An 11,272-nucleotide genomic window follows, 5' to 3' on the forward strand; every position below is an offset into this window, starting at 1 on the left:
GACGCTTGCTCCTTGGAAGAAAAGTTATGACAAACCTAGACAGCATATTAAAAAGCAGAGACATTACTTTGCCAGCAAAGGTCTGTCTAGTCAAAGCTGTGGTTTTTTCAGCAGTTATGTATGGATGAGAGTTGGACTATAAAGAAAGCTGAGTGCCGAAGAAGTGATGCTTTTGAACTGTGGTGTTGGAGAAGACTCTTGAGAGTCCCTTGGACTCCAAGGAGATCCAACCAGTCCACCCTAAAGGAAATCAGTCCTGAATATTCATTGGAAAGACTGATGCTGAAGCTGAAACTCCAATACTTTGGCCACCTCATGCGAAGAGCTGACTCATTTGAAAAGACCTTGATGCTGGGAAAGATTGAAGGCAGGAGGAGAAGGGGATGACAGAGGATGAGATGGTTGGATGGCATCACTGACTCAATGGACATGAGTTTGAGTAAACTCCAGGAGTTGGTGATGGACAGAGAGGCCTGGCATGCTGCAGTTCATGGGATCGCAAAGAGTTGGACACGACTGGGCAACTGAACTGAACTGAATGAGGATAATGGCGACCTCCATTAAAAGGTCCCATGCATGCACTGCTGCACTGAGTGCCCCCGACCCTGCAGCAAGCCACCGCTGACCCACGCCTCTGCCGGAGACTCCTGGACACTCACGGGCAAGTCTGGGTCAGTCTCTTGTGGGGTCACTGCTCCTTTCTCCTGGGTCCTGGTATGCACAAGGTTTTGTCTGTCCTCCAAGAGTTGTTTCCCCAGTCCTGTGTAAGTTCTGGCAGCTCTATGCTGGGGTTAATTGCAACTCCTCCAGGAGGGCTTATGCCATACCCAGATCTACTGTACTCAGAGCCCCTGCGCTTGTGGCAGGCCACTGCTGACCCGTACCTCAGCAGGAGACACTCAAACACAGTTCTGGCTCAGCCTCTGTGAGGTCTCTGGGTCCTGGTGCACACAAGGTTTGTTTGAGCCCTCCAAGTGTCTCTGGTGAGTATGGGGTTTGATTCTAAACGTGATTTTGCCCCTCCTACCATCTTGCTGGGGCTTCTCCTTTGCCCTTGGACATGGGGTATCTTTTTTTGGTGAGATCCAACATTCTCCTGTTCTGCCTCATTTATAATCACCAAAACCCAAAAACAATGCAGATATCCTTCAACTGGCACAAATGAGTAAACAAGCTGTGACACACCTGTATGATGAAATACTACACAAATAAAGAGAAGGAAACTCCTGATACGGGAAACAACCTGGATGAATCTCAAATGGATTAGGCTGAGTAAATGAAACCAGACTCAGAAGGCTATGATTATATGAAATTCTGAAAATGGAGAAACTGTTGGGCTAGAAAACAATTCTGTAATTGCCAGGGGCTGCAAGTTGGGAGAGAAATGGACTACAAAAGTCCATGAGGGAATTTGGGGAGTGAGGGGAGGGTGGATGGAGCTATTCTAAATCTTGGTTATGGCAGTGATTACAGAACTGTATGTTTGTCAAAACTCATACAACTGTGCACTAAAAAGGGTGAATTTTACTGTGTGTAAAGAAAAAAGTCCTATCAAGGTTTCCAAGTTTCCACTGCACCAAGATTAAATTATCTACCTGACTTCTTTGCCTTTTAAATCTGGTCAATCCCAGGCAGATCACTTGATTGCGCAATGCACACCTGCTGCGATTAGAAGTGTTCCCTCATCCTCCTACCAACATTCCACAGACTTTTAGGCTTCCGTGCTTTTTTGCAATCTTTGCCCCTCACAGCAATGCCTCGCCTTCTGCCGTCCAAAACCGCTAAGTGGCACGTCCTACTCCACACCGCGGTCCTCACTGAACTCTCAGTGCTCTGAGTTTGTGCTACACAATGTCGGCAGAACCCTCTCAGCGCGTTCGCTGGTGTCCGGTGAGTTACTCTGATTTCCGGTTCCTTGTCAACACACGCGCAGGATACAGCCTTACTCGCCTCCACGCCCATGGCTCAAAATAATGCGCACGCGGCCTAGCACTCACTAGTGCACCTTCCACGCAAGAAGAGCGACTACCGAGCTCCGGAAGGAGGTGAGATCTGAGCTGAATCTGCGTCTGGAAGGGCTCACGAGGCACCTTCGAGAGAGCTCAGGCCATCAAAGATCAGGGCGAAGGAGAAAGCGCAAGGTGCGGAAGCCCGGGAGGGGTGACCACCCACAGCCCAATACCATCATGGCGCCCCGCTCGTCCCCACGTACCTTGCCCTCGTAGGAGCGCTCCGCCGCGCTCACCGACATGGCCTGGATCAGCAGCAACAGGAAGAGGGGCACCAGGAAGCCGGCGGCGGGTACAGCAACCAAGATGCTGCACAGCAGCTAAGGAGCAGCGCCTCCGGGCAGACCTCCTTGGCCCCGCCCCTCGCCTAACCCCGCCCACATCAAGCCCCGCCCACCCGCTCCCTGCTTACCCTGCTGCCTTGGGCCTGTGCCACCTCGAGCATTCTCCATCCTTGACTCTGCTTTCTCACCCCTTCACAGTTCCTCCTATCCCCACCCATCTCTCTGACCCTACCTACCCTCACCTCGTCCCAAACCGGTCCTCTCAGGCGGCTTCACCGTCTAACCCTGCTCACCATTAGCTCTGCCCGCCCCGTGACCCCGCCCCCTCTGTTGACAGCTCCTCGCACCCTCACTGTTTGGTCGTGGGTCCCCACAGCCCAGCGGATACGCAATGGCCTTGTCCATGGAGAAGGATAGGTGGGTCGTGCGCACCAGAAATATCAGGCAGGTGACCAGCATGGCCCCCGAGTAGAGGCATAAGGACAGGACAAGCAGCATGAAGAAGCGGAAGTTGCGGTGACCGATGCAGTTATTGACCCACTTGCAGTGGTGGTCAAAGTCCTAGGCAAGAGGGAGAAGGCTCAGGCCTTGATCCAGGCTCCATCGCCCCCAAATCTTATGCGCTCCCTCTAAACCACCTGCCCTTGACCTCACGAATTGGCTCCCATTCCTAGGGAGAATCTGAGCCTCAAAGTCCTTAACCCTGCTGGCATTCCCCCAGTTAGAGCACCGCAGGGCTCACAGAGCTGCACGTCATGTCAAGAGGCTTTGGTGACAGGACCTGCCTGGTCTTCTCTGAGATAAATCCTGGTGTAACTTCAGACAGGACGTAGAATATCTCTCGGCATCTGTTTTCTCATCCACTGGGTGAGCCTAATAATAACACCCTTGCCCAGACAGTCTCCCAGGGTTGTAAGGACCAGTTAAGACAGCACATTGCTGAACTGTTGCAGACTGTGCACTCAGAACCCAGGAGACCAGGAGACCCTTTGGCCTAGACATTCAGAAGAGGCAGGATGTTCCCCTGGCTGGTCCTGCAGCTTGCCAAGGGCATTTGGACATCCAGTGTCATTGAGCCCTGGGAAGAACAGCAGTGTCTGACCAGGCCCAGCATAGATGTGGATGCCCCTCTACAGTGTCAGAACCAGTGAAGGAAGGGGCCAGCCTCCCGGAAAAGGTACAGGCACAGAGGCAGTGACCTGCCTGAGTGATCAAGAGTGGCTAGGAATTACTGCCACCTTTGGTCTTTAGCAGTCCCAGAAGTAGTTTCACACCCACCACTTGCCCCCATGTGAGTAGGCCTCCTGGTCCCAGACAGGTGCCGGGAGAGTAGGTGGGCAGGAGAGGGGCACTTACCTCCACGCAGATGTTGCACCAGGGACAGTGGTAGGTCCGGGGCGGGCGGTGGAAGCAGCACTTTTGGCACCACTGCAGGCGGAAGGCCCTGTGGTTCACCCATACCACGTGTACCATCAGGGGGCCCTGTTCATTGGATCCTGGCATGGGAAAAGGATTGAGCAGCAGCTGGAGGCCCTTCCATCAGTCTGCTGCAGCAAAAGGGTGGAGGCGGGCAGCCCCACGGCATCCCTGGGCTCAGGAAGCATGGGGACCAGGTGGCAGGGGAATCCTTAGTCCCCACTGAGCAAGCTGGCCAAGCTTAGAGAGGCTGGCAGTCACAGGGAAAGTGGGTTTCCAGCCCGAGGAGTTCTTTGTGAACTCAGGCCTTCGGTACTGTGACCGATGCTTTACAGAATTTGTATGGTAGGGAGGAGGAAGAGAAAACTCAGTGGTTGTGAAGAGCTGGCTTCTCTCCCAGGAAACTTCTGCCCTGGCCCCACCCTCCGAGGAAACTGGAAAACCTCCAAGATTCTGTTTTTTTCACACCTCCATGGTTCAAGAAATGAAATGGCAGATGCGGGGCCTGAACAAATGAGGACATAGGGTGAAGGAGCCCTGAGGCCCCAGTGGTGGTGGGGAGAGATGGGAGGAGCACTTTAGGGATCACCCCTGCAGGCAGGCGCCCCAGGGGGCCAATATCTCACCTTGATGCAAGATGCCTGGGTCTGAGAAGTTGAGTGAAATGAGACTGAAGAAGGTGAGGATAAAGAGGAGGCCTGTGATGACGGGAAAAGCCCATTCCCCATTCTGGGCCAGCCACCTGCAACTGAAACAAGAGCAGGACTCAGCCCTGAAGCTCCAGTTCATCTAGTCAGCACCCACAGACCATAAACCCTGCTCTAAATATCCAGGCTTGTGACAGATCCATAGAGACTCCACCAGTCACCCTGTATTACCAACCACCTGCAGCTCCCAAATGCACCAAGACCTCTATACCTCTAATAGCATTCAGTTCCCTTTGCCTAGAACATCCGGCCCTCCTGACCCCTCTTCTGCACTCCCCCTGCCTCCGTACTATCATTATCTGCTTTCCTTTCTGTTGCTCTGTAAGAAACCTGATAGCTTGTGTGGGAGACTTACGGAAATGCGAAGAAGAGGCCACTGAAAATGACCAGCAGCACCACGTTGAAGGCGGCAAATAAGCTTGGGAGGACCCAGGGGAGCGGGACCTGAGGTGGGGGGTGGGGCTCCTTCATGAGCGGCATGGCATCCTTCAAGAGCGGCATGGCTGGACCTCCCGTGTCCCCAGAGGAGACGAGAGTCACCAGGCTCCCTTCCCACTGCTGGGTCCGGGAGCCCCATGGCCACAGCAGCCTTGGAAGCCACAGCCCAGTGTAGAAGGAAAGGAGTCCCAGTGTGACATCACAGAGGCTGAGGAGAATGGGGCTAGCGGCTCTCCAGCACAACTGTCTGCAGCCTGACAACAAACCACATACCTGCTTCTGCTGCGGACTGAGGGGTCCTCTCCCTGCCAGATTGGCTTCAAGACCACGTGCGATTAGAGAAACGTGGGGAGAAGATGGGTGATGCTGCTCACCCTTTCAGGATCAGTGCTCATCAGAGGAAACAGTGTTCATCGTTCTATCTCCATCTGTTCCTTTTTTGTTATTACAAAATCGCACTTTGGGAGAGGAGGCAGCTAAATCTTCCCTTGTTTCCAGAGTTGGCTTCATGACACAATTCTGGTCAATGAGACAGAGTAGGTGTTGCAGGGTTTCTGGAAAGGCTTTTGCTTTCCTGATTAAACGGGGAAAAGACACGGTGCAGTTTTGAACCTAGATGTGCTGGCTGGGTCCACCTCAACCCATTAGGCAATAAGTCAACACGGGGCACAGACAGAGTGACAGTGATGACACTGAGTCACTGCCCCAAGCCTTGAACTACCTCCCTCTGAGCTGCTTATTATGGGAGAAAATGACTGGGTTTTCTGTTACATACAACTGATACTTGCCATTTGCTTTAGCCACTGAGCATCAGAACCTCCCTGTGTTTGGAGGATTCCCTGAGCTATAAGTCTTGATGAAGGCAAAGACTTTCTCCAGCCCAGCTGGACCTGAAAATGCCACACACCCACATTCGAAACCTCTCTTGCAGCTAGCACACAGGCCTGCGGCTTGGGTGCCTCAGATTAGCCTCAGAACTGAGGCTACCACCCACCAACTGAGGAGGCCACTGAGAAGAAGTAACTGTCTTTTTAAAACTTAGACCACGGCCTCTGCTTAGAACCCTCCAATTGTTCCCAGCCCCCTCAGAGTAAAGTCCAAAGTTCTTGCCATGGCTTTCAAGGCCCTTTCTGATCTTTCCCCACTGACTCTGACCTCATTTCCCAACACTCAGCCCCTTACTCACTCCACACCAGCCAGGCACGCAGCACTCTTTGCTGTTCCTCAAACACACCTGGTATGTTCCAGTCCTGGGTTCTTCACACTAGCTCTTCTCTTGCCCTGGAATTCTCTGCCACATATATTCTCAGGGCTTGCTCCCACACTTCATTGTGTTCTTTGCTCTACTGGTGCCCTCTGCGGTTATCCAGACGCCAGCATCTCCAGCTGTTTCTGTAGAAACATTGGACTTGGGGCCAATTAATGTGAATATTTAAAACATATTTTGCATAATTTACAAATGCTTTCTAGAGAGTTTGTACACATTTATACTCTATTATGAGCATACCGATATCATAATACCTACACTATAGTTAGATATTAAAGTAAAATTGTTTCTCCAATCTTATAGATGACAAATGATAACTTGATCTTTTATATCTCTTTAAATTACTTATGAAATTAAATATTTTATACATCCATAGGTCATTTTATTGTAGTTCTGTGAATTGCCTTTGTACATCTTTTTCTTGTTCACATTTCAAATGTGGAAGTATTTTTCTGTTTTTTTATTGTGGTAAATATATATAACATAAAGTTTATGTTATGTATGAACCATCAGTACTATCCACTCCAGAACTTTTTCATCATCCCAAGAGGAAACTCTATACCATTAAACAATAACTCCTCACTCCACCTCCCCCCAGTTCATGGTAAACACTGTTTTACTTTCTGTCTCTATGAATTTGACTATTTCTCACAAAAGTGGAATCATACATCTGACCTTTTGAATCTTCCTTATTCCACTTAGCATAAGGTCCTCAAGATTCATCCTTGAGCTTTAGCAGTCCTGGAAGCTGGTCTGTTGTAACATGTATTGGAATTTTTTTGCTTTTTTAAGACTGAACAATATTTAATTGTATGCATATGCCACATTTTGTTTATTCATTCATCTGTTGATAGACATTTAGACTGTTTCCACCTTCTGGCCACTGTGAATAATGTTGCTATGAACATGAGTGCACAAATGTTTATTCAAGTTCCTGCTTTTCAGTCTTTTGGGTCTATATCCAGAAGTGGAATTTCCAGGTCATAGGAACTGCAGTAGTATTTTCTATTACAGCTACATTATTTTACATTCCTGCTAACAATGGACAAGGACTCCAATTTCTTCACATCCGTGTAACACTTTTTGTTTTCTTCTATATTTGTTTGTCTTTTATAATATCCTAATTGGTATAAAATGATATCTCACTGTGATTTTGATGGAAGTGTTGGGTTTTTCTTTCAGATTTGCAGGAGCTATTTTATCTTAAAAATTCTAGCTGTTTATTACAAATATGTTCCCAATTTATTGTTTGTCTTTTAATTTTGCATGCAATATTTAGTGTAAAGTTTTTGTTGTTTTTATGTAATCAGATCTATGGATAATTTCCTTAGCATCATCTTACCTTATTTTCCCTTCTTCTATCTGATATTTATATTTCTTGTTTTCTTTTTCATTTAACTCTTAAGGCCATCTGAAATTAATGTCCGGGTAAGATACTAGGTGAAGGTCTAATCGTGTTTTTTCCCCACATCATTATAATCAATTATTCCAGCATCATTTATGGAATAAATGTTCCTTTCCCTCTTATGACATAGTTAAGTTCTTCATACATACTAAGATGTGCAGGTGACTCTGTGATGTGCCTCCCAGAACCCTCTCAGGAATGAAGAGCTTACCCCTCCAGCAGCTAGAAAACTGCCTCAGCTTTGGAGATTGCCTCCCCTAAAGAAAATTGCCTCACCCAGGGTCCCACGTCTTTTCAGGGACAGCTTGCGTCCAAGGAGTGGTCCAACATGAGGATATAAAGGTCCAGATGCTTTTCCAATGGAAGACAATTCTGAGAAGCCATCCTGGCCCCCATGTGACCTTGGAGGAGGCTGAGGCCCTTACCTGAGACCAACAGCTCCCCCTGCTCAGCCTTGCTTCCTTCCCCTCCTTCTTTCCCTCTTCTTTCACAGGTGTTGGTCCCCAAATCATTCCCTAATAAACAGCCTGTGTCTAATCTCTAGAGTTTGTTTGTGGACTTTTTGTTTCATTGATTACTGAATTCAGCACCATGTATTTTGATGTTTGTAGTTTTAAGATCCAGGAGTCTTTTTGCATTCTTAGTTGTCATCATTTGACTCTCTAAACTTATAAGCTGTGTAGTAAATGAAAACATCAGAACACAAAAATATTCACTAATGAATGAGAAATGAGGCCCCACTCAAACATCACCTTTCATTTAATACTAGCATCTTCCTTTTCCATCTCAACTGTAATGCGAAACAATGCCAAGTTCAAGTACAATGATAACTTATTGCAAAGTGACATTTAAAATCTTGCAAAAGAAGTAGCATTTTATGATGTTGATTGAAGTTATATTAGAATACAATTTTTAAATTTTTAATTAAAAAATTCATTTTATTGTGGTAACATCGGTTTTAACATTATATAGGTTTAATGGGTAGGACATTGTATTTCCACTTCTGTATACACTACAACAGGCTTCCCAGGTGGCTCAGTGGTAAAGGATCCACCTGCCAATACAGGAGACGTGTTCAATCCCTGGGTTGGTAAGATCCCCTGGAGAAGGAAATGGCAACCCACTCCAGTATTTTTGCCTGGGAAATCCTATGCATAGAGGAGCCTGGCAGGCTATATAGTCCAATGGGGTTGCAAAAGAATTGGACACCACTTAGCAACTAAACAGCACTTACAACTAGCACAATATTATAAATAACTGTACTTCAATAAAAATATACTAGTTTTAAAAAGAAAAAGCATTTGGCAAAATCCTTCCATGATTCCTTGACAGATTAGGAATAGAAGGGAACTTCATCAATCTGAGGAAGGACTTTTTTGAAAAACCCACAGCTAGGGTCATAATCCCATTCCAGTATTCATGCCTGGAGAATCCCCATGGACAGAGGAGCCTGGTGGGCTACATTCCATGGGGTCGCAAAGAGTTGGACACGACTGAGCGACTAAGCACAGCATCATAATAGTGAAAGACTGAAAACGTTCTCTGTCAGATTAGGAAGAAGACAAGCACACCTGCTTTTGCCACTTCTGTTTAACCCTGTACTGGAAGTTCTATAGAGCTATTAGGCGAGAAAAAGAAAGAAAAGCATCTGCGTCGTAAAACTATGTCCATTTGCAGATGACACAATATTGTATATGGAAATCCCTGAAGAACACATACACATACACACACATTCATTAGGGCTAATAAATGAGTTTAGCAAAGTAGCAATTTTCATAATAGCCAAATATGGAAGCAAACCCAATGTCCATTAGCTGATGAATAAATGCCATTACCTGATTTTTAAAATCTGGTATATATCCATACAATGGAATATTGCTGCTGCTGCTAAGTCGCTTCAGTCGTGTCCGACTCTGTGCGACCCCAGAGACGGCAGCCCACCAGGCTCCCCCGTCCCTGGGATTCTCCAGGCAAGAACACTGGAGTGGGTTGCCATTTCCTTCTCCAATGCATGAAAGTGGAAAGTGAAAGTGAAGTCGCTCAGTCGTGTCCAACTCTTAGCGACCCCATGGACTTCAGCCTACCAGGCTCCTCCATCCATGGGATTCTCCAGGCAAGAGTACTAGAGTGGGGTGCCATCGCCTTCCCCAACAGTGGAATATTATTCAGCCATTAAAAGGAATGAGCACTGATACATGCTACAATATGGATAAAGCGTGAAAACATTATGTTAGATGAAAGAATTCAAATACAGAAAGCCACACATTGCATGATTTTATTTGGATGAAACGTCAGGAACTGGCAAATTCATAGAGAGAAAGTAGACAAATGGTTGCCAAAGGGTGAGAGGAAAGAATAATTGAGAAGCATGAGGTTTCTTTGGGGGATAAAAATATGCTGCAGTTAGATTAATGGTGATGGGTGCACAACATGATAAATATATACTACAATGCACTGAACTACTTTAAAATGACTGAGGTAGTGAATATTATGTGAATTTTATCTCAACAAGAAGTATTTAAAAGAGAAAGACTGGCCTTTGAATATCAAATGATTTAAGAGCCCTAGGGAAAAACTGATAAAATTTATAATCAGTTTGTATTTTTCAAAAATGACCGTTACACTGAGAAAGCCAGAACTGAAGTAATAGATGTCTTATGTTACCCTATGATTAATTAAACAAAAATAAATAAATAAAGACTTCATGCTTCTTGATTCTAAAAATCAAGGTTCCACAGGTAGCAGTCCTAAATTAGCAAGAGAAGAATCTGATTGGCTGGCCCACCTCATCTTCTAGCCACACCTTACCTATGGACAGACCGGCCTTAACTAATCCATGGATCCCACTGTATAAAGATAGTCACTTAGGGACTCCCACTTGAGAGCTAAAGCCTTCCCTCTCCCCCACCACCTGCCCTTCTTCCTTGCGTCACCATCCATCCTGAGGATTAGCCGATCTCCCTGGGCCTCCCAGCCCCTGCTCAGCAGCCTTCCTTCCTGCTCTTCAGACCTCCTCTCCTGCCTCCCTGACCTCTGCCCCACAGTTCTGTCCCAAAGAAGTTTCAGAGAACATCCTCAGCATCCTGTGTTCTGCTCTGTTGTTTTTGTTGCTCAGTTGCTTCAGTCGTGTTTGATCCTTTGCCACCCCATGGATTACAGCACGCCAGGCTCCTCTGTCCATGGGATTTTCTAGGCAAGAATATTGGGGTGCGTAGCCACTTCCTTCTCCAGGGGGTCTCCTCGACCCAGGGATCAAACTTGGGTCTTCTGCATTGGCCAGGGGATTCTTTACTACCGAGCTACTGGGGAAGCCCTGTGTTCTACTCTAAGGAAGTCTAAAGTTCAGGGCTTTGGATGATTAAGCTCAAGGCTTCTCACCAGGGTAGGGATGAATGACCCAGGGAGCGGGGAGCATTCCTGTGGAAATGGTTTGAGGAAGCTGAGTCAGCCTGCGTCTTTGCTAGGGCGGGCCCAGGCGACTGACCCTCTGGAGGTCAGTGCCCTTGTCCTACGGGTTGTGCACTTGTGTCCACTCAGGAGGTCATTGGCCCCTGAGACTCCTGGATCACTGCACTGTCCTGTCCAGAGAACTGTGCTTTAGGAAAAGGGTAATGAAGAGAGAGGACTCTTCTTGATCCTCAGGAGATATTTTGAGGCACTATGTTGGGACAGAAGTAGGGAGTCTTCTTGGTACTGCATCGGTAACTGCTTCCTCGGACCACATCTACCCACCAACCCAGAGCAGG

The 11,272-nt window shown here is 47.2% G+C and overlaps 1 protein-coding gene and 1 long non-coding RNA gene across 2 annotated transcripts in view; one reads left to right on the forward strand and one right to left on the reverse strand.

Moving 5' to 3' along the window:
• Positions 1-3,784, reverse strand: part of TFRC (transferrin receptor) — a 150,865-nt gene extending 147,081 nt beyond the window's left edge. The window contains exons 1-3 of the mRNA XM_027537131.1: positions 3,650-3,784; positions 2,682-2,854; positions 2,213-2,318 (exon numbers count right to left, since the gene is read on the reverse strand). Of these exons, the coding sequence (XP_027392932.1) occupies positions 2,213-2,318; positions 2,682-2,771 (196 nt within the window). The 5' untranslated portion in view covers positions 2,772-2,854; positions 3,650-3,784. The remainder of the gene's footprint in view (positions 1-2,212; positions 2,319-2,681; positions 2,855-3,649) is intronic.
• On the forward strand, positions 1,225-8,069 carry LOC113889854. The gene is made up of 2 exons (XR_003510365.1): positions 1,225-1,890; positions 7,825-8,069. It is a non-coding gene; the product is annotated as an uncharacterized LOC113889854 (long non-coding RNA).
• Positions 8,070-11,272: the final 3,203 nt, after the last annotated feature.

The sequence above is a fragment of the Bos indicus x Bos taurus genome, chromosome 1, assembly GCF_003369695.1.
Source record: "Bos indicus x Bos taurus breed Angus x Brahman F1 hybrid chromosome 1, Bos_hybrid_MaternalHap_v2.0, whole genome shotgun sequence".
NCBI classification, from domain to species: domain Eukaryota; kingdom Metazoa; phylum Chordata; class Mammalia; order Artiodactyla; family Bovidae; genus Bos; species Bos indicus x Bos taurus.